This window comes from Mytilus californianus, unplaced genomic scaffold, assembly GCF_021869535.1.
Source record: "Mytilus californianus isolate M0D057914Y unplaced genomic scaffold, xbMytCali1.0.p SCAF_7, whole genome shotgun sequence".
In the NCBI taxonomy this organism is placed as follows: domain Eukaryota; kingdom Metazoa; phylum Mollusca; class Bivalvia; order Mytilida; family Mytilidae; genus Mytilus; species Mytilus californianus.
The window spans coordinates 43,610,262-43,635,191 of record NW_026262723.1 but is presented as its reverse complement, the minus strand read 5'-3'; the positions used below and the strand labels follow the sequence as shown (position 1 = coordinate 43,635,191).

The 24,930-nt window shown below is 31.6% G+C and overlaps 1 protein-coding gene across 2 annotated transcripts; it reads right to left on the bottom strand.

The window, feature by feature from the left end:
- Positions 1–1,749: 1,749 nt before the first annotated feature.
- Positions 1,750–19,304, bottom strand: LOC127710065 (uncharacterized). 2 transcript variants are annotated; one of them, XM_052215797.1, is made up of 6 exons: positions 19,031–19,304; positions 6,810–7,088; positions 5,799–6,107; positions 4,263–4,307; positions 3,813–3,888; positions 1,750–3,259 (listed from the first exon to the last, which is right to left on the bottom strand). In XM_052215797.1, the coding sequence occupies exons 1-6, from the start codon at positions 19,098–19,100 to the stop codon at positions 2,692–2,694; spliced, it is 1,347 nt and encodes a 448-aa protein (XP_052071757.1). In that variant the 5' UTR covers positions 19,101–19,304; the 3' UTR covers positions 1,750–2,691. The 2 variants fall into 2 exon arrangements, with proteins under 2 accessions (XP_052071757.1, XP_052071758.1); XM_052215798.1 differs by lacking the exon at positions 3,813–3,888.
- Between the last annotated feature and the right edge of the window lie 5,626 nt (positions 19,305–24,930).

The following is a 24,930-nucleotide window of genomic DNA, read 5'->3' as shown; positions in this document are numbered from 1 at the left end:
ATCTTGGTCAGTTTTTACAACCGCATGGTCGATGCCAGTGCTGGTGAGCGTTTGTATCCGAGGGTATCACCAGCCAACCTCTTCTGTGTTTACATGAAATGTTATTTGAACGGTCTTTATTGTAAATGTATTTTACTACATCCAGGACAGTATTTGGAATAACGTTTCTGCATCTTTTGTGTTTAATGTTCTACATTTGCTTTATGTTATATACTCTACCAACTGTTTATATTTAACCGCCACTGATGAGTGATATGCCCGTCCTATACCCGTAACACATAATAAGCATGAGTTCTTAAAGTTTGATGAGTTTTTACTTAGAAAAAGCAAGTCTTTTGGATAACTCTGACTTAGAATTTAGTTATACCATACTATCTACTTAGCAATACGTGAAGACATTAAACGTACCGAATATACCAACTACGCAAACTTTTGAAAGATGAAAATAATGTTCGGAATGATAACCTCGAATTCGATAAAGGTAGTCTGGTGACTTTATGCGATAATGTTAGGCTATCCAATCGAATGGACCACTGAGGCATGATCCTTTAAACAGAGAGATTATTAAAGATATAAGCAAATAATGATGTAAATCTGCAGTATTTTAAAGACTTAGATGTAATCTATTATATATCAACTAGAAACGGATTTGTTATTTCATAGAAGTTTGTGATGTATGCGATTTTCGGAAGTTGAAATAATGTACACAGAATTTTTAACGTTGACAGTTGCGCTGGTAACCCTGTAAACATAGTGTTGATACAATAAAGATAAGGAATATGTGGCAAGTAACAATGATCATAGAGACAATACCACTCTCGAATATCATATAAACAAGAAATATGGATAAAGTCTCAAATTATATTTTAGAAAATATGTTAAAGAATAATTCAGTTCGAAAAGGTATCGACAAATGATTAATCGGTTGCTGCTCTGTGTATAAAACAATCTTTGGGTCGGCTACCCATTTTTTACTGTACTGAGAGAATACACTCTCCAATGCAGGAACGCAATATGTTCTTCTTTCTGAATACTTCAATAACCATATAAACCATAGCTGGTCCCACACAGTTTTGCTTAATAATATAATGATAAAATCAATTTTACTGGGAAGAATAATATCAGCTGGGTAGGAGACTGTTAGTCCAACGAGTAGTTATAGAAACTCTTCGACATTATTTCGCTATCATTTCATAGGTCATGAGAAGGAAAGCAATTGTTAAAAAAAATATATCTGTTCTTATGACAAGCACTCTTACCGCCGTTATCGAGCTTATGATCAAAGTTTGATCAGTTGTTTCCGTTTACAGGTATGATTTATCTCCCTTAACTTACTCTTATAAAGTCATGATTTTAATTTTCTAAACCATTTATGAAAGACGAGAAAATGTTGTACTTTAAATTTTCCTTGTTTGATTGTATGGTTTAATCAGCTCTTCTTTATGGTACTAAATCTTATTACAAATGTATAAATATTGATTGGTTGTTGTTGTTTAATGCCACTTTCAACACTCTTGGCTATATCATGACGTTTTATAGGTGGAGGAAGTTAGAGAAAACCATCGCGCTTTGGCAGGACAAAAAACTGTCAGTCCTAGTCAATTTAGCTCGGAGTCAATGCCACTGCTAAGAATGGGATTCGAACTCACAACTCAGTGTTGACAGTCTAGTGATCAAACATTTTGGAAGAATGATTTGACTTTGAAGAATTCATAAAAAGATGGTATTTTACAAATGATAAGGTTATAATATATATACATACAAATCTATTAGAGAGTGGATAAATCAGTACAAACATTAATACAATTACACAAATGAAATTACAAATTGCCTAACAATGTTATTCTTACACACAATTTAGTATGTTCATATTAAAATGTTGAAAATATTTCCACTGCGATTAAAAAAAAAACCGCAATATTTCGCTAGACAAACTACCTTCATCGAGCATGCATCTATCCAGGTAAAATCGGATGCCAATAAGAAACTTTTGCAGCTCATTGTACATGACTTTTGCTGCCTTGTAAATAATTCAAAGTTTGGATGAAGTTGAAGATTATTTATTTCATTACGAAATTTGTGGTTGAAGTTTGCAACGTCCATTTGCCAATATTACAGAGATATAAATTAAGGACGATGCTGTATAATTAATTCAAATCCATTTTAATAATAAAATTTGTAAATTGTTGTTAAAAGTGTCTGCTAATTATAATTTAGTGGGTAATTGTCTTTTGCTTCCTTTTTTTATTCTGAAAAAAAAAATAAATTGCTTTTTTTATGTGTTGAAATTCTAGCAATTTTGGAGTTGCTATATCAAATCTTTCAGAGTATAAAAAACAATATGATAGTGTGTAAGCAAGTTTTAATATGTTATCAGTAGGTTAATTTTTTTCGATGACTTTCAATAACTGCGTAGAAATCCTCCAAAACCATAATATTTGACATATACCGATTTGGTGACATATTTCAAAATGTCATTGTCACACTCTAGTAATGAACATATTGATATGATTTTAAATAAAAGGTGGATAATGACTAGTGGATCTTAAAATAAGTAATTTCAAATTTTACAAGATTAAAATAAGTTTTATTTTATGGTATAATGAGGATAAGATTCGTTATTTGAAAGAAATGATTGTATGATTGAAGCAACTCAAAAATATTTAATGTAAATGCATACATTGTATATATTCAGTTATTTGCTATATCATAATCATCTTCTGTTGTCGGACCATAGGCATGGTCGTATGTCTGATCGGTGATATCATTCTGTCTGCTATGAGAAGCACTGTCATACACAGTATCTACAGCTCTACTATATATGCCCTGCTGATGATCAGAACCGTCATTTTTTCCTGAAATGTCATACTGATCTTCATAAAATTCATCATTGTCTTTTTCCGGTACGGGTCTATTTTTATCATATTTAGAATCATTGATTGGTTTAGCCATTTCGTAGTCATATGCATTTAAAGGCTGCACATGACACCCCGCTTCGGAAGGTTCAAGAGCTGTAGAATAGATCGCGGAATTAGAATATGGTCTTATTATTTGTCCGTTGTTTCTGGTTTCGAAGTTCGATACTAGGTCGTTGACGGTTTCGCCTTCATTTGTTCCGTTAAGATTATAGTTTCTCAAATTAAAATTTGTGGACATCTCAGAATTGCAGTTAGCAGGCATTGCTATATCTTGATTTCCAATGTAATCATCTTTTTTATTGTGGTGGCTAGCTATATTATGTTTGTCATCTGTGCTTTTTCTGTAATAAAAATAGAAGTGTATGTATTATGACTGTTTTGATTTAAACGCAACTGATAAATCCTATGTACACGAAACGCGCGTTTTGGTACTTAATTATTATCTTGATATCTTAAATGACATTTTCCTCTCTTAACTAGCTCACTCTGTATCATATACATGTAGTCCTTCAAAACTTAGAATATCAATCAGGTAAAAAATTTCCCTCCCTTCATCTCAGTCTGAATAAATATGATTCATAATTGTTTGATTTGTTTCTTGTCCTGAAAATGATCGAATGATTTGCAATTTGATGTTAAGCAAATAAAAATCAATCAATCATAGGATACTTGCAGAAAGTAAGTATTTCGATAAATTGTCGATTAGTATATCAGTACAACATGTACAAATAATAGTTGTTCATTAGGATTTGGTCAAACTTGGTAGATTTAAAATGAAACCAACATCAAGTGTCGAGATAGTCAATGCTAGAATATACGTATCACTATTTTTCTCTTCTATAAATCCGCACAGATGGGTAATGCTTACAACTTTTGAGTATATGACAGAAATACCTTCTAACAAACCACATTAAAACTACGACGACTCCAACAATTATAATTATTCCAACTGTGACACCGACAGCAACACCTACATAACATGAAATAAATATACATTATTCAACCAAATACAAGCGTCTTCTTATCTTGGTATATTTTATAATTCAGGTTGCCTAAAATAAGGTAGACTTATAGCATTCGTTTGTAAAATAGATGACAAGTCTAATCATTTGTTAGACGCTTACGCTTGTCATGGCGTTTTTTTTTTGTGTGTTTTTTTTTTTGTGTTTATTTTCGACTGATGAGTTTTATTGTCCCTTTGGTATCTTTAGCCTCTCTTTACCATGCAAATACATTAAAATGAACGATACAAAAACATGGTTTCTTTTTTATTTTAAAGCTGCACATAATATGTTACTTTACAATAATTATTGATAATTTGATATCGTACTTGTCTATACATACCTTCTACATTATTTTCACCCTGCAATGGGAGTACAGTAGGAATTGCTGGAAGATAGATGATAGTTAAAAAGTAATCAGATATTAGAATTTATTTCTTAATTTTCAACTTCAATATTTGTATTTGCAGATTGTTATTTTCAGTTATGAATAATGAATAAATACTTAATTACTAGTGTGTTACAAAGCAAAGACTCATCAAAGACTCAAGGGCGACTCTTTTGTATTCCAGAAATGTATGTGTTTTTTACAATTTCAGATTTCTTCTATTACAATATAAATGTTGAGTTTCAATTGCTTAAGAATGAAATGAACGAATATTAGAATTTCATTAGTAAAACCATGGTAACTTAATGCACTTCGAAAAATTAACATCAATATAGAACTATGAATTATAGTTTGTTCAGGTTTATAAGATTCATAAGAATAATCAGACAGATAAAGTTAAAACGAGTTAAACATTTTATTCAAAATATTAGATGAACATAATCACCCTTGGCAACAGTAGTTTACCGATGTTCAAATTGACACATCTAGGTAGGAAATGCAAACTGAGGGAATATCATAAACACCAAAAGTGGCAAAATCGGACTTCATAACTCATTTTGTTTTATGTAAGGAGCACACCCTGCTTATGAAGTCCACATAGTGTTATCACGCACACGATATGAATAGATATAAGAAGATGTGGTATGAGTGCCAATGAGACAACTCTCCATCCAAGTCAAAATTTATAAAAATAAACCTTTATAGGTCAAAGTACGGTCTTCTACACGGAGCCTTGGCTCACTACGAACAGCAAGCTATAAAGGGCTCCAAAATTGCTAGCGTAAAACAATTCAAACGGGAAAACCAACGGTCTAGTCTTTATAAAAAACGAGAAATGAGAAACACTTATGAACCACATCAACAAACGACAACTACTGAACATCAGATTCCTTTCTGACTTTCTTGTGTCGGTTGTATCCTTTATCTCAAACTTACTGGGATATACGAAATACAAGCACTCAATGGGAGATTTGAAGTACAAGAACTCACTGGGATATATGAAATACAAGTTCTCACTGAAATTTGGGTAACTGAGTGACAAGACATCATTTATATATCTGAAAGTGAAATTAAAGAATTTTGCGAGATGATTTTTCTTTTTGTCTTCGAGAATGTTTTGTATTAATTCTTCTTCATAAGAGTACATAAATTAGTCAGCTAGTAGGGTTTCACTATCAACATCCGTTGTAATACCGACTTTCGATCTTTCTATTAGGCAGTGGAAATAGTAGTGTAAATTGTACGAAAATCTGAGATATTACTGCAAAATTGTGATTGATGATTTTGTGGTAGATCTTTAAATTTTAAGAATCATCCACATTTGATTGAAACCGCTGGTTAAATATATACATCATCACAATATTTTTAAAGACCTTCTTTTACTGTAAAAAGAATTGTGGTAAGAACGTTTGAAAGATATTGAGTGTGGAAGTAAATTTATGATGAATGAAATTAAGTTATATGCTAAGTATTAACATGATTTAGACTGACCTTTAACACAGCTGAATGAGATATTAAACAACTTTGGTATTCTGATACAATCATCCAATGTAAAGACTGATTCATTCCAAATAAGTGGTTTACATTTTTGTTTCCCATTGCAGGATGTATTTACTTTCTGGTGAATCATTTCTGTACAACTGTTATTCATAATTTGTTTTTCGCAAAACGACAAAGACGGTATCAATTCAACTGACTGAATTTCTATTTTTCTTGATGGACTTCCACATGCTACTGACTCCATATTGAAGGGACAAACTATTTGTGGTTTTTTTTTATTGTGGTTTTGATTACTTGTACCTATACAAAAATAATAAATGTAACTTTTTAGATCATCAATTTCACATATCAAATCTATTTTTGTGGCATCAAGAACTTGCCTCAGATTACTGTAAATTATGCAAATATTGCAAGGTTTTTATGGATACGAATAATGCGAATGGATGAGTCTCGTAATAATACGAACTCACATTCTGATATCTGATACATATATTTGTATGAAGCTTACCTGAAATTGCAATAATTATTCTACCAATTTTGTTCAATCTTCGAAAATCGCATTAGTAAATGCACCTAATGATTTCTCTATTTACGGTATATGAAGGGAACAAAAACACTCTAGAAATTTTGTGCGTCCAAACTTTTTTTCCAAAGGTTTTGTTAAATACAATGTTTTTATTGTTTCACTTTCTAAAGAGACAAAGTAGAAAGATTATTAATAAATAATTTGCATCATTTGTAGATGTATATCTGTAAAGCTAATGTTGGAATTTCTTAGGTAAAATTATCACTGGATTTATCTTTTTATTTTCAAGGAGCTCTTTTGGGGATTAACTTCGCCATGGACATGTAGTTCACATGTGCATGATATGCCAAGAACGATCACGGTCTTTATTTTATTGTGTAAATTAAAAATATCTTAAACACTATACATTGTACCAAATCTTGAAATTAAATTTCTGTTCAAGCACATGTTATTATTCTATTGAAATATTTACTTACGAACACAATGATATTGTATAAATATTTTCCGCGTTTTGTCCGCCACTGAATTTGAAACATTGACTATTTTGTCTGTCAATACACAGGAGTTGTGGCCAATACAAGATGGATAAGACGCTGAGTCCAGGGGTATCGTGGTTTCTTTATAAACGTCATTTGTAAGACTGCAATCATTCTGTTCGTGGTGAAATGTAATGTTAATATCGTCTATTGAGTTCCCAACTGTACAATTGAGTTCTGTTTGAAACTTTTCACACTCAAATTTTTCAAAGGATAACCCTTCAAATAAAAAAATAACATATTTGAATTTCTTGCCTCTTATTCACTGCACAAAGTAGGATGATATGACTGGTATCTCTTATGTTTCATCTTGAAAATGTTTTTAAAACAGTTACTATGTAGGTTCATATATTTGTAAAACAAAATGTTTCACCCTTCCATTTCGTTTTAATTATACTATTAAATAAATTTGAGAAAATAGTCGAACATATTGAAATACGTTGATTATGAACAACTCTAATTGACAGGTTTAGCCAACATTGATATATGTACATCTGTTTGATTGTTTATTTGGGTAAGAATTATTCTCATACCTGAATATTATCTGAAATATAAAGGCTAGGCATTTTGTCAGTTTTTTTTTCAAGTGCATATTTATAGGATTTTTTTATCACATCTGCACGTTGTACTTTTAAAAAAAGAATAACAGTTGTACTAAAGTTCATGATATTCTATAAAAAATAATGTTGATTTTTATTGACTTTATATTTTGGTAAATCTATTCAAAAGATCCTCATGTGAACAAACGAAGATTGGCTGATAGAATCTTGCCTAGTTGTAGGCATATCTGAATGAAAGATGTGGATAAAACAGGGTTTTGTACCGCTCTTAATCTGCAGTTCATATCAGTTTAAATTAACTATAAATCTTTTATTTTTTTTACCTGCACTCGAATGTGTTGGTGTTTTAATACATCCCGATCACCCATACTCATCCCTCAGCACGAATTTAAGTTGTCAAAATCATTCATGTTAACTTAACACAATATAATAGTTATTTTTTCAATAAAAGAGTATTATACGTTAATGTTCATAACGTATAAAAATAGAATTTATCATTAAACTAAAGATTGAATAGCATTAACCCATCCAAAAAGCAAGGTCTTTTTAGGTGCTATTTGATAGTAAGCATTTCCAGCTTTATTTGTGTCAGTCGTCTCGTTACTATAAATAGCAACACGTTGGTTGGTCGCGTTTTTTTAGTTATCCATCAACGAGGCGGAATTATGGAATTGTGGTTTTGACTAATCAGAAATGCTAGTGTCCTAAAACCCTAAAACGAACAGACCGATTCCTGATAGCGTCCGTTAAACTTTCGAAAAGAAATGTACTTTTAACAAGTATGTACTTTTTGATTCAGTAGCTTCCTTGTAAGCATTTAAAGCGGTATGTAATATCATATGAAAAATAGCTTTTTGTTCTCATCTGAAAACCATATTTGCGCTTTAGTTAAAACAAACCAACTGTGAGTGTGTTAAAGATGTTAAATAACACATTTCCAAATAAAAATACCGAGTTTCTTTTCTGCCTGCGCTCTAGAAAATAGCCGAATAGAATCATATTGCTAACAAACAAAGTTTTATCAGATGAAATTTAAATGCCTATACCATGCATAAAGTATGGGGAATTACAATAGAAATTATTTGTTGACAACAACGAATATTTGAAAGGTAAATCTCATTAAATTCTCATTCGCATATACTATTTAGATTTGTGTACTGGTAAGGGAAATAAAATATCAGAAAAAATGAGGCCATCGAGAACTTTCATGATAAGATATGCTGGAAATTGTACACCTGTTTCTAACATTAACTAGCATTTCATCAAACTTTTTTAATTACGTAGCATGCTGTCATCTGTTTCCCAAATAAAAGTAAGAGGAGAATCATTATAAAAAGAAAACGTTGTCAAACTATTTTAGAGGAAAGACGAGGTTCAACAGCTTTTTGACAACTGGAAATGATGTTCTGTTCATTTTTGATTCCTAAAAGAAGGATTTCTGCCTTATACCGGAGAATTGATAATTACCCTACTGAAATTGCGCAACATTATTGACCAAAGTAATAAAAAGTGATTGTTCGAAACTTCTTAGACAGGTTGTGACTATATGATAAACTACTGCTTAACATATATATACTTATTTTACATGCATATTTAGGCCCTTAATGTAAATGCATTATGAAGATATGTACAAGAGATATAAATCGAGTTTGATTCTGAACGTGATAGCTTATGAAGTCATAGTTCACATAAAAAACATATCGCGACTCCTAATTCGGACTACAGTAAATTGTATTCAATCTTTGGCGGTCCCCAAAACACCACATGACTAGCAGAAAACGGGTAAATACTATTTTCAAAACATTTCGTTTTGATCCGACCAAGGATAGATCCCATGCTCTGCAAAAGCGTTTATGCTACCTCGAGACTACTTTTGCAGTTGTTTAATTATGTTGTTAGATTACTATCTCATTGGTTCATCTTATTTTATTTGCACTGACATAGTTGTTCGGGAAGTTTGAAGAACTTGAGTGCAATTTCTATTTATTTGGTCAAGGTTATTAACTGTAAATCGAAATCCACTATTTACGAGGACAAGTATTTTTTCAATTTACTCATTGCTAGATTTTTTATTACTAATGAAATTGAATTCATTTCTTATATTCACAGTGGAAAAGCCACGCATCAGTTATGAGCCTCCTTCCATTTTACATAATAGACATGATTCTAAGGGCGACAATCGTGATTTTTACATAGACGGCGGCAGTATCTTGTTTACATCGTGTACGTGTGATGTTTCAAGAAATTTATTATTGAAGGCAATTAAACTTGCATCATTTCTTCAACAATTAGTTATATAGGTAAGTTCAACAGGTGAACATGCTGTTTTATGTTCTTAGAAGATTTTATTCTACATGAAACCAGCTTTTGAAAATAGCAAGCGACCTTGTTGATTTGGAAGATAAAAATATGGCGGGTGTTTTCCCCTTCTGAGAATAACTGACACATTTGCATCCTAATTGATATTTAAATATAAAATGACCAAAAATAGTATCTATAATGATGGGACTCCCTCAATATTTGCATAATTACCAATCACTTCGTGTCAAATTGTACCTGGGGCAGCGAAAAGGAAGCGCATCAATCAACGCTATTTTTCAATAGATCCACATAAATAGTAGGTTTCTGAGCCCACAAAATCCTATCATCATTACCTTATTATGATTATTTCAATTGTAGAAAGATCTGAACAATATCCCTTACATATTTGTAATTGATTAGATCGGCATATGGCTATATATTGACCTCTTTTCGAGGCTGAAATCCAGTATTCCATAGACCACATGTAAATAAACGCCCCTATCCCAGCGTGAGAATACAATTTTAAAAAACTTTAACTTTGGCCTGTCAATATTTTCATCTATATTTTAATATAATTATTACGGTTGTGTAAAACAATTGTTTGTTTGTCTGGAATAGTAAAAAAGTTAAACTTGTAAGCATGGTTTTATATTAATATTTATTGTTATATAAACATAATTAGTTTGTGACAAAAAACAAAAACAAACATAATATAGCAAAGAAATAACAATTATAGTTTAATTTTATCCCAATTCAGTGAAACTCCAAAACCACTACCCATCGTTTATGAGGGTTTTGATGGGGGTTTACAGAAAAAAGAATAATGGGCAAAAAATATAAAGAATAGAGAAAAATGGACCCAAAATTAAAGACTACAGAATAATGAGATGCTAAAATATAAAGAATAGAGAATGACGGGAAAAAGTATAAAGAATAGAGAAAAATGGCCTCAAAAATTACGAAATATAGGAATGGAAGACCCCCATTCAGACCTTCGTTTATGTAAACAATAGCACTCTAGTATTTTTGTTAAATAGTGCATGTGGTCATAAAAAATATATTTAACATATTTCAGGTATATGAATTATTCATCAGTGGAAAAGCCACGCATCAGTTCTGCACCTCATTCCATACAAATTATATATTATTGATTGTTGATGTTTAACGCCACTTTCAGTATTGACAATGTTGTGGTGGCAAGTTTTTATTGGTGGTGGAAGCGAGAATGCTCAGAGATAACCAAAGACCTTTGGTAGGAGCAATCCTAGTCAATTAAGATTGGAGTTGAGCGAACCCGCACAAGGACAGTTTGAACTCACAACCTTAGTGTAGACTAACTATTTGGCCACTGACGCCACTGACGCCACTGACGCCCCCACAAATTATATATGGAGTAAATCTAAATAACAGCAAATTAATTTAACGTGGCAGCATTATTGTTTGTTTGAATTATTGTTTTTATTAATCATTATTGTAACGATGATTACTATAATATAATGTTGCATATAAAGTTTAACTTTGTTATTCAAATATATAAGTACGTCTAAACAAGTGACAACTCTACGACAGATCCATCCATTGGATCACCAGTGAAGGTGATACAGACTAAAAACACACATTATATTCATAATTTATATATATATATATATATATATATATATATATGATTTAATATCTATAAAAAAGATTGATATGTTAAAAAGATCAATTAAAGACATTGAAGTAAATTAAAAAAATACAAAAAAGAATTTCTTTGAACATATTTTGCTGTATATGATTATGACCTTTTCTCTTTAGACATATCATGTAAAGTCGTTAAAATAAATTATCTATTTACATCAAAATCTAAGGCTTTTCGTTTATTTTTTTGAAGCTTATATACTTTTAATTATTAAAGATTAGAATAAGATAATTTCAATTTCAAAAAATGATTACAAACATCTAAAAACAATCTAAGTACGTACGTTATGGTTTTTTTCTCATTGTTGAAGGTAGTACGGTTACCTAAAATTGCTGATATCCACTTCGTTTGAATTTTGTTGGATAATTATCTCATAGGCAATTATACCATATCTATTTATTTTTATATTAGTGAAATTAGAAACATTCAAATTGAAACGTGAACCTTCTCATTCTTGGACTGGATAAGAGTCGGTAGACAATTACAATATGACTATAATTTCATAGCTCAAACTTGCTTAATTAAAAGTTGGAAATCATTTCTATTTATTTATATTATATATTTACAGATAACTTATAGGAATGAGGAATGAATTAGAATAGGAAACATTTCCATTTTGGGGATTTATGGAACTGAGGACTATTTGAATTTTGATGATGTTTTACATGAACTTTTTAACATTAATGCTTCTTAAATTTTAGACTTTATTATTATGCGTTTTTTTATTTTTATTTACTTCCAAAGTATTAAGGCGTTTTGTTTATTTGATTGAAGCTAATTTACTTTTAATTATCTAAAATATTATTCACATATGATTCATTCTCACATTATTTTTATGCATTTGTATTTATTTATCTTTTAATAAAACTTTTTTTTCTTAACATTTTTATACATGTATTTTTAAATATACACACAGCTACATTGATCATTTTCAGCAGAGACATGTCTCTGTTTTCGGACTATTTTGTAAATTTTAAGGGTATGAATTGTTGTTTTTGGGGTTTCTTTTGCCAATCAATTGAAACAAACTTTGACAAAAGAGAATGTGGAGTCAATATTAAATATTCTAAATGTTACTGTTGGGGATTTTTCTTCTTACAAGGAGAGACTATTGTATCAATAATTGTAAAAGTTGGTCATTAAATGTTGTTTGAAGTACCTATAAGTTTGAATGCTGGTCATTACGTGTTGTTTTGGGAAAAACAGTATTGCGCCCTAAGTACTACATCTTTCATTTATATAGAATATTGGAAAGGACTTTTAATACTTTTCTTATATCAAATAATAAATATAGTAAAGGTTTGATAATGTACATGTAGCTGGTATATTTTCTTTTGTTTCCATTTTTGTCCATTTGTTTCCATCTTTTGTTTTTTAGATAAATGAAATTTAAATCTGATGTATGATTTAGTGTTGTGTTTGGATAAACCAAGCATTAAAAAATAATCTTAATCATTCTTATCCAAACCAACCACCACTACCATTGTATAAAGGGTAAAATAGTCAGTTTAAAACAGTTGTTTGAATGTATCCCATGTTGTCAAACCGGATTAATTTTTCCACTTGTTTCACAATGACAATCCATCAACATATATGGTCAAATTATCAAGATAGCATAACATCTTTAGGGTAAATTCTTGACACCCATGGTCATTTCACTTTACTATGACACGTTTAATCACAAGTCAAGGATATGCATGCAGTATATTGCATTTCAGGGTCAATTTTCAATATTACATGGAGTGCATTACAGAAATAGATGCAAAAGATACAAAAGGGACAATCAAACTCACATTAAAAAAAACAAAGTCATGGCAACAAAACACGATGACAAGTCAGACAGCTGTCCACTTATACAATATAAAAAATGAAGACTGAGCAAATTGAGCCCTACAAAAAAAATACAGATCATCTCAGGTGCTCTTAAAGAGTGAGCAGATCCTACTCCATGTGTGGTATTAAGAATGAGATGCCCAAGTGGTTTTTCCCTACATGTAATCACACGATTTTGCAAATCCTTGTTTTTTTAATAATGTAAACTTAGAAATTATTGTGTGCATTTATGATTGCAATTTTTGAGCAATGGACAAAATGCAAGAATATTGTATTGCGATTGCAGGAAAATCACAGATATATGCATGATATGAATCTGATTAAAATATAGATCCAGTGTTCAAGCTTTGCTGCCTTGTAAGCAGGATCTGCATTTTAATCAGATTACCATGAAAGGTATCAGAATGCAAGTTCTTTTTAGTTGGATTAATTTTGTATCTTCAATGATTGAATAGTGTAAATAATGAATGCTATATTTGAAAAAAATACCATTCTTAATGTTAGTTACTTCAGCAGTAGCATATCTGGGTTGAACTATTTTCATAACTCTAGTTTTCCTTGGGAAAAGTTGTTTTGAGAATAAATCCATATTGACCATTAATTGAAGATGATAGTTATAGGTTACTGTTCCCTGTAGCCTTCAACAATTAGCAAACCAATATGCCAAGTATAAAGGCCTTGGTAAAGCAGCATTTGATAAAAATTCAAAATACAAGACTGAAGGTAAAATAATTACAACGACTATGGACTTTTTCCAAAACAATTTGAGAACATGCGCACACTTTGAAACTCAATAACAAATATTGGTTCCCTAATTCTTGATGGGAACAAATTTTTTCAAGAGTTAGACATGCCCCAGACACACTTAAAAATAAATGGTTAGTGTCCAACAGGTTCCTTGATAAGGACAAGCACATACACATGTTTGAGTGTTACCTTTCCAGTAGCCTGGTACAGTTTTTTATACAACAAGAACAAACACTAAAAATCAAGTGAAAATAATTGACTCATCAGCATTTCAGGTCACAGTGGCAGGCAATACTTGTTGATTGATACTTTTAACATTTAAATTGACAAGTTGACACTTCTCAGTTAAATGTTAACAGAAACAAAGAATGATTGTGATCATTTGGCTAAAAAATGTTCAAGTTCTAATTGAAAGCAAAACAAACCTAATTAATATAATGGATTCATAGTTGTCAGGATTATCCAATAGTTGGTTTATTTTTGTTTTGCCAACACCAAGGATTTGTATAGTAAGACTAAACAAATCATTGCCAACACCTACTGCACTAATGTAACAGAGAAAATATATACTGTTGAACTAAGTGGTGAGTATAAAATACAGGTTACAATTAAAAAATTAATAAATGGCATTTAATACAGATTCCCCTAAAGAAATCCACTAAAGAAACTCCCGCACCCGGAGGAGTGCTTCAGCTGGCCCATAAACAAATATGTATACTAGTTCAGTGATAATGGACGTCATACTAAACTCCAAATTATACACAAGAAACTAAATTTAAAAATGATACAAGACTAACAAAGGCCAGAGGCTCCTGACTTGGGACAGGCGCAAAAATGCGGCGGGGTTAAACATGTTTTTTGAGATCTCAACCCTCCCCCTATACCTCTAGCCAATGTAGAAAAAACAAATGTACAACAGTACGCACAGTAAAACTCAGTTTAAGGGAAGTCCGAGTCCGATGTCAGAATAGGAAACAAAAGAAAATAAACAAAATGACAATAATACATAAATAACAACAGACTACTAGCAGTTACTGACATGCCAGCTCCAGACCTCAATTAAACTGATTGAAAGATTATGTCTTCATCATATGAATATCAGGGACAATCCCTCCTGTTAGGGGTTTAGTATTATACCATCATAAAATATATGAGAAGAACATAACCCGTGTCATGCCAACAACTGGTTTTAGAATAAATATGTTTAATTCCGATGCAAAGACCCTATAAGTGAATCAATATTAAAGCCAAAATATGCAATCTTTAATGACCTGACAACAGTATCGTAACCATATCCCTTCTTAGTAAGTCTGTTTAAAGGTTTTGTTAGCTTTTGGGGTGAATCCTGACATTTTTGTGCTTTGTAAAGAATATTACCATAAAAGATTGGAAGTGAAATACCCGAACGTATAAGATGTCTGCATGTTGAGTTATATTTATGAATGATGTCCTTATACCGATGATAAAATTTAGTAAATGTTTTGACCAGTTTATGATATCGAAAACCCTGGTGTAATATTTTTTCAGTAATACATAAAAATCTAATACGTTGTTACAAACACGAGCGAATAGTACAAGTTGAGATATATAAACACCATAAGATGGTGACAAGGGAACGTCACCATCTAAAAATTGATAATTAACGATAGGAAATGAAAAATCATCCCTTTTATCATAAATTTTTAAAGTTGAACTTTCTTTAAAACTGATAACAAAGTTGGGTACCTAAGGCTATATTGATGCATGAAACACACCATAATAATTTGCTTTTAATGAATGTCAGGCTTTACATGTGATTATTTTGTTGTGTACTTTTAAACAGAGATTAGCTGAGTGTTTACACCTTGCATTTGTGCAAGATTTTCATTAAGACAATATGTTTTACTCCCTCTGAAGTGTCTTGAAAGTGGGAAAAAAGGGGGGACACTTCCAGATAACTGAAGTCATTATGAAAATTCATTCATAGACAAATCCAGTTTCAATGTATTACATAAAATCTGTTATACACTGCTGTAAAACCAAATAACTGCAGAATATTATTGATACGAGCAGTCTGAGAAATACGGAAAAGATCAACAAATGACGGAACGAAGCCTTCAACCTCTCACCATTTTTATATAAAATACATTTGAATACCAGAAAACATCGTCACATTTCATTGTTTTAGTCAATTTTGTTGAAAATTGGGAAATTTAACATCTTGTGCTCCATTTTGCAATGAAATAACTCTATAAACGTTAGAAAAATGTTAGAATTTTAACCTCCGGTTCAAGGGTTTATAATGTAAACAAGACACATAGTGATTGGAAATTCTTAACAAAGTCACGTGCCCAAATGTTTCTCGGTTACATTTCTCTATATCTTAAAAAATGAAAAGTTTTAGGATGCAATTGTGTCAGTTATTTTCAGACGTGGGTATTACCCGCGGTTTTTTTTAAAGACAACGGTGGTCGTCACTTGATTTATCATATTTCAATAACGAAGCAATTATTTATTTTAATACATTTTTTGCAGACGTGTGATAAAATCTATTCTGATGAAAATTTAACCGCAAATACTGTTAAATAATAAGGTGTTTTGATGAATTTATTTTCTGAAACACAGGCTACTTTATTGTTTACACGCTGATTACAGCGCCACCACGAAATTTTTAGATTATGTCCCCTTTCCTACGTGACTACCAGAAGGAACTCATCAATGTCACTGGCATTCCCACTGTCATGGAATTGAAATTATTCTCATTATAAATCGCCAATATTTTCTTAAAGAACAACACAACAACATATCCAATAATTCTTTTGGAACTGTCTTCCCTTGTTTCACGATTTATAATGTACATATCAATGAATCAGTAGACATGATTTCAATAAGAAGAGTTTATTAAAAAAAATCAATATGTCCCTGTTTTGTAATATTTTTATTTCAAAAGTTTTCAGTTCATTAATTTGGATCATTTCATTTCTTACATTCAGACAAACGGAAATTCTTAAATATGTACAAATGTAAAACAATGTCTTTACAATTACAAGAGAATGATCAGCTGAAATACTGAACCCATTTTGACGAATTGATACTAAGGTAACTATTAGGTGGTACTATTTGGAAGATTTATCAGATACTAATCAAATCCCTATTCAATTCACTAAGGATGTGAAATGACAATAGAAATTATTTGTTGACAACAACGAATATTGAAAGGTAAAGGCTCATTAGAATCTTATTTGCATATACTATTTAGGTTTATGAACTGGTAAATGAAAACGTAATGTTGTGTGAACATAGTATAAGTGATTCTTACTGATGCATTGTATATATTATGTCAACCCAAAAAATAGAAGTAACTTCGTAACCGATAAACGGCATAAAATCGACAACATGTTTATTAATGACAAAATGTTATTTTTATTTTCTGAAGTAGTTGTTTGCCAAAAAGAACATATCAATACTGTTCCCAGTAGCCTATAAATACGTTAAAGTCATATGAAACTTCAATTTAAAAAAAAAGTTGATTATGTTTTATATACTTGAATGGCTATGTTCTACCATAAAACAAGTGAACGTGAACTTTCTTTTAAAGGAAAATCCTTTATTTCATCAAAATCTTCATAAATGTACCAATATTGAATTAATGACTTCCCAGGCACTAATTCGCCGATATTTTCCGGTATGCATGGACCTTTACTAAGAGACCTCACGGTATAACTTCGGCCACCGAACAGCCCAAGTGCGAGCGAAAACCATGATGAAAGAATGTAAACAAACGTGCTCTGGAAGGTAAATAGTAATAACAGATTCTTAAATAGCAAATTTAATACAACAAATCATTTAACAATTGTTAAGGAAAAGTTTAACATGTTTAATTAACAAATGGGAACGCATGGAAAATATAAAAACAAATGTCATTACTCTTTCAATTCACTTATTTGTCACGTTTTCTACGTGCTTTGTGTTTATTGTTTATCGATGTCACGATCCGGTAAACTTTGGCAATGTTCCGGACCATATGAGTACTTGAACCGTACGCGTATGGTCATGACCATATTGATATACTCATATGGTCCGACCATACGCGTATGGACGCACCATATGAGAATATATTCGTTTGATTTTTAACGGGCCGGACCATATGAGTATTTAGACCATACAGGTATTTTTCGATTAAATTCAAACTTCCTTTACAGACACAGCTCGTTCTCTGAACCATATTCGGCACAAGTTATTAACTGAAATCCTTTATCTTTGTTATATATTGTCTGAATATTGGTATATTTCTTGTCTTACCTTCGCTATCTGGAGTCAATTTTAAGCACCTTTATCCTGTCGACAGTTTCGTCAGTATGTGAAATCACAGGTAATTTGGGCATGGACATTTTTGTTCTTTTCCCCGGTGTTTATATTAGAATTTCTTAAATTTCTTCTAATTTCCACTTATTTTCACTAAACTGGTGTGTTCCTACTCTTATTCATACGATCTTACAATAACAGTGGTTTCGACATAAGAATAAAGGGGCAGCACGTACACACTACTGTAATTGTAAATCGTATAAAGAGCAGCATGAACAAATTAAATAACTAGAAATAATTTGAAATGTTTAAGAAATTTTAATTTACAAGTAAGAAAATAGGGGATTCAATGCTGAAATTGCTAATGTGTAAAACAGTTGACTTCTTACTTAACAGTTCATTTAGTTAATTTCGGAGTCGCCATATCGTGTGTCGTAAAGAAAAACTAATAATGACCATGCACAAATGCTTCTACATAATTTTAACTTGTGAGTAAAATTCATGTTATTTCATCAATCACGTTACAATGAATAATACCAAATTATTATCTAAGTCAAAATATCATTTTTCGAAACTCTTGATCCATCACACCGTGAATTACGCAATTACTGTTCAACTTTCGTCGTATTAATTACTTGGACAATACGCGTATGGTCGGACCATATGAATATATACGCATATGGTCATGCCATATGAAACATGTATGAAGTGTTCATGTCAATTCATACTTGAAAAAAATCAAATCAAATCCTTACCCTGTGATTTGTCTGCAAATGATAATATTGCAAGAGACAGTCGTAAAGAGTTATATATAATATCATCCATTTCAACGGCGTATGTTGTACACCTTCCTTTACAAGGAAATTAAGGTCATTCCAATAATACTAGTAGTAAAGTAAACATTATAATAAATCAACCAATCATGAAATAAACGTTTAGATACGGATACAATTTTTCATATAGAGAGTAAATGTACTTTAAATCATTTAATGTAGTACTATGACTATTCCATATCCACATTGTCCTTTTCAAACTTCCTCTCGGATAATTTACCTGTTATAGGTATTCCTACGTTTTTTTAAACTGTATTAAAAACTTTATTTAGAAATGTTTTGGTATGAAAAAACTAGTTCATATTCGATAGCGATAATAAAACCCGGAATTTCTTTTTATCATCTTTGTCATAATTTCCAACGCACTAACATTTACACCACAGATAATTCTTGAATACTAATAATGTTTTAATTGTATTCTACTGTAAATAGTATACCTTTTATTAACGTCAACACTGGAGTTACCTTAAATACTAAACATCAATACATTAAAAAACACCAGATCAAAATGAAGTGCAAAATTCATTCGATTTATAAATACTATGACAGAGTAAACTATCATTTCCTGATAAATTAAAAAATAAATTGTTTTTTTGTCAATCAATAGTAATAATTCAGTTGATAAACATATTTTTAAACGATACAGCATTATTTTTGAATACGACATTTTTATGAGGGGTTGTCTTAAGAAGACGAAACTAACGTCTGGCGTAACACGTTATAAGCCTTGTATCTTGATAAGTTTTTACATCTACTTGGTCGATGCTACTGCTGGTGAGTATCATAATTTAAAAATGTCATTAAAATGTTAATGATCTAAACATTTTAATGATTGCATGCTGGAACATTTCCCGGGTAAATGAGTATAAGTGTGGTTAACATATTCAACTGATCGGACGTAAGTGTATTTTAAACTTTTTTTCTTTATTTTCAGATATTGATTACATGTTTATTTCCAATATGCTTAATTCTTTAAAGATTCATTTTATCAAGAAAAGAATGTCGTTTTACCGGATAGAATATAGACTCTCAGTGCTAAGATGGGAATGTAATACGTTTTCCTTTCATGTTCGTTCATACCTTTCGTCAAAATGTAAAAAGCAAGCTCTATTGGTGCGTAGGCTTGATGAATCATACGCACGCCCCGTCAGAGGGTTTTTTTTTACTTTTGATTTATTTTTTTTTAATGTGAATAAGTGTTGAATTCAACATGTTTATGATGAGTCGTCTTAGGTAGACGAAATTCACGTCTGGCGTGGCGCTTATAAGCCTTGTATCTTGATAATTGTTTACAACCCCTGGGTCGATGCTACTGCTGGTGGACGTTTCGTATCGCCAGCCAAGAAGACACGAAATGTCAATGATACAGTCATTTCTATTATTTTTCAGTGTATAAAATTTGAATTATTCAAAAAACGCGTCTGGCGTAATACATAGGCTTGCAATCTTTGATGATTTATAAAAAAAGTATTTAGTTATTTCGTACTATAATGGTACTTTCTATTTACGTAAAAAGCTTCTAATATATTTGTTAAAATATTAATGATATCCTCGAATTCGATAAAATTCGTTTGAAGACGTCATGCGCCAGAGTGAGGATATTGTGAAACGACTGAATCACTAATGCATGATCTTTTGAATAGTTAGTCTATCTAAGATATAAGTTAATATGAAGATCTGTTGTCTTTTTATGGACCGAATGTGTTTAATCATAATCAACTGGAAACGCCCTTCTTTTTTATTTCAAGACATGGACTGACTTTATCAAGATTGGGTCTTGTTCTCGATTAAGACAGTTTGACTCAGTGTGGACTTGCATGACGGGTGATGAGACGTAAACTATGTTGAGGCACACGGTTTTGCTCCTTTTAGAGTTAGAGTGCGATTCCCCATGTTTGTGATTTTTTTGTTGTTTTTTTTTATTTGTCTCTTTTTAATAAATTTGCGAGATTTTAACATCGGTAAACTATGGTTGGCTTTATTTATAGGGAACTTTGGGCAGTTAAATTAACGTACACAAAATGTACATTTTGCACACGGTCATGTTTTCCTCTGACTGTTTATGACGTCTTTACACTAAATCCATTGGATGTTGGATGTGTACGGATTGATAATTTAGTCTTAGATGCATGATTTTTTTTTATTAGTTGTTAGTGGCTTTGGACTAGCTGTCAGTAACTGCGAGTACTCTCAGATCTGTACTTAGTGTCTTTTTGTTGTTTGGATGTACAAGTACCCGGCCACGTCCACTTGTAAGTAGTATTTAAATTTTTATCCATCTGGTGAGTTAAGCCTCTTTCAACTGATTTTTATAGTTCGTTCTTATGTTGTACTGTTACACCACTGTCCCAGGTTACGGGGAAGGTCGGGATCCCGCTAACATGTTTAACCCCGCCACATTCTGTATGTATGTGCCTGTCCCAAGTCAGGAGCCTGTAATTCAGTGGTTGTCGGTTTTTTTATGTGTTACATATTTGTTTTTCGTTCATTTTTTTTTACATAAATTAGGCCGTTAGTTTTCTCGTTTGAATTGTTTTACATTGTCACTTCGGGGTCTTTTATAGCTGATTGTGCGGTATGGTCTTTGCTCATTGTTGAAGGCCGTACGGTGACCTGTATTTGTTAATTTCTGTGTCATTTGGTCTCTTGTGGAGAGTTGTCTCATTGGCAATCATACCACATCTTCTTTTTTATATGTACAGTTGTGCTACCCTTTAAAATATTGTTGATACAATAAAGCTACTGAAGATGTGACTATAACATGTATAAGAAAGACAATAGAAGGATTACCGTATTTTAATACCATGAAGGATCCCCAATTGTGAATTTTTCTTTTCTATGTAGCTCCTACGAAGTATATATCTCCCAGTTGATGCGATATTCAAGAGCTTGCATTTCCTATCATGATTTCTTTGATAGAGGGTTGCTGCTTAAAAGAAAGCTTTTAAATTAACCGTTATGGAATATCTGTTTCGCAGATGACGATAGATACGTTTCAATTGTCGTAACCACAATCCAGTTTTCTTTTCCTCGAATGTAACCCACCGAGTTATACTTATCATCAGGTTCGTACTAGCATGATCAACACGACAGGTTCCACATGTGAAGCAGGATTTGTTTACCCTTTCAGACCACCTGAAATCATACTCATTTCATGGTGGGGTTCGAGTTGCTCAGTCTTTAATTTTCTATGTTATGTCTTGTGTACTATTGTTTGTCTTTTCGTCGTTTTCGTTTTTGTCATGGCATTGTCAGTTTATTTTCATTTTGAGTTTGAATATCCCCTGGTATCTTTCGCCTCTCTTTTAGCAAGAACTACGGATAAAGTTACAAATTACTTTGAGAAAAGAATAATTCATTTATAGAAAAAGTAGCAATCTTTGGGTCATCTACACACATTGCAATTAGAGAATGCACTCTCCAATTAAGGAATACAATAATTCCTTCTTTCTGAACACTCAGTTTTATAGATTTCGTACTACTCAACTGTTCGCTGTTTCTCTCGAAAAAATGAAGATGGTATGTTGATACAACCCGAGCTACCATTTTTAACCTTACATTGTTTCCTCTTTGTTTGGGAAGACAATTGTAGCTATCATTTTTGTCGAGCCTTCGACTTTAGTCGAAAAAGCGAGACATAGCGATCCTACATTCCGTCGGCGTCGGCGTCGTCATCGTCGTCGTCGTCGGCGGCGTCCACAAATATTCACTCTGTGGTTAAAGTTTTTGAAATTTTAATAACTTTCTTAAACTATCCTGGATTTCTACCAAACTTGGACAGAAGCTTGTTTATGGTCATGAGATAGTATCCAGAAGTAAATTTTATAAAAATAAAATTCCATTTTTTCCGTATTTTACTTATAAATGGACTTAGTTTTTCTGCTGGGAAATATTACATTCACTCTGTGGTAAAAGTTTTTAAAATTTTAATAACTTTCTTAAACTATCCTGGGTTTCTACCAAACTTGGACAGAAGCTTGTTTGTGATCATAAGATAGTATCCAGAAGTAAATTTTGTAAAACAAAATCCATTTTTTCCTTATTTTACTTTTAAATGGACTTAGATTTTCTGCCAGAAAACAACACATTCACTCTGTGGTTAAGTTTTTAAAATTTTAATAACTTTCTTATACTATTTTGGATTTGTACCAAATTTGGACAGAAGCTTGTTTATGACCAAAAGCTAGTATCTAGAAGGAAATTTTGTAAAAAAAATAATAAATCCATTTTTTCCGTATTTTACTTTTAAATGGACTTAGATTTTCTGCCAGGAAACAACACATTCACTCTGTGGTTAAAGTTTTTAAAATTTTAATAACTTTCTTATACTATTTTGGATTTGTACCAAACTTGGACAGAAGCTTGTTTATGATCAAATGCTAGTATCTAGAAGGAAATTTTGTTTTCTTCCAGTTAACATTACATTCAGTCTGCAGTTAAAGTTTTTAAACATTTATTAGATTCATAAACTATCCTGGATGTTTACCAAACTTGGACAGAAGCTTCTTACAATCAAAAGATAGTATCAAGAGGAATAATTTTATTGATTTACTTCCTCATTTTTGTTGAGCCTGCGATTAATAGAAAAAGTAGGCGAGACACTGGGTTCCGCGGAACCCTTACGAATTTTTATCACACTACACGATCTACTGGAACTCCGTCTCACACATTCTAATGAAAGCGATTAAACAATCAAACAAATCAATCTTGTTTATTTAAATAGGTGTCACATTTACAAGATATGCTTGCTTCGTAGCCGAACATTAATTTAAAGGGTCAAGTACTGATCTCGTTGTACATCATTTTAATATCCGTATTCTAAATAACAAAATCACATTTAAGAACAAATGAAAAGGCAAAAGATTAAAACTGTCATTGTAACACCGCGGACGAATTCTTTGTTTTGATGTATTGTAAATGTATTCATTTTAAAAATACATGCCTAATGTTTGTAAAAAAAAAATCTATTAGACCTGCTGTCTTGTGCTATTTATTTACATTCATTTTTGATAATTGAGCAGACAAAAACGTACTTCAAAACGTTACAATACAAACTTAAAGATGTAATTGCATTCATTCCAATAGTTTAGAATGATACTTTAAATCTGATTGAAATAAAATACAATGAAAATGACTCTATTTCTTAAATTTCAAAGCAACTTAATTCAACAGCACATTGGCGGAAACCAATTAAAGTAACATTGACAGAAAAGGACATTTATGAAAAACGACAGATTTACATATTGTACTAGCAGAGAAAACTTTATACGAACAGATACTTCAAAGATCGTTATCCTTTTAACACCTCTATCGAAATTTCTCATGGTAATCTTCGTACCAAAGTGTATGACAAACGGAAATACCTTGTATATCATATTGTTAATTTTCCCTTGCTTTAGGGATGTTGTTTCGTCTTAGTGTACATTTCACATTTGATTCAGCATGCATTTATTTTTTTTACTTGACCCTGCGTCATGTTGTCGTGTTGTCGTGATGGCTTTTCAGAGATTTCGTATTTTTCTTAAATCTATTTTATTATACATTATTTTATGTACGTTTTGATTTTATTTCACAGATCGAGAATGATGAGAATTAAGAACTGAAAAACAAGTTGTTGTAATGTTACACTACTATTTCAGGTTAGGGTGAAGGTTGGCGCCTGTTGAAACGTTAAAACCCGCTGCATGGTTTGCACCTGTCCTAAGTCAGGAACCTGTTTCAGTGATTGTCGTTTGTTGATGTGGTTCTTAAGTGTTTTTCGGTTCTCGTTTTTTGATGTGGTTTTTAAGTGTTTCTCGTTTCTCGTTTTTTATATAGATTAG

Bases quoted from the DNA above. Each gene is read 5' to 3' on its own strand.
- LOC127710065 (XM_052215797.1), bottom strand. From the start codon at position 19,100: ATGGATGATATTATATATAACTCTTTACGACTGTCTCTTGCAATATTA. The intron at 6,108-6,809 runs GTAAGTAAATAT...ATTTTTGTATAG, and splicing joins TATACAATATCATTGTGTTC to GTACAAGTAATCAAAACCAC. The intron at 3,260-3,812 runs GTATTTCTGTCA...TTTTTATTACAG, and splicing joins TTAATGTGGTTTGTTAGAAG to AAAAAGCACAGATGACAAAC.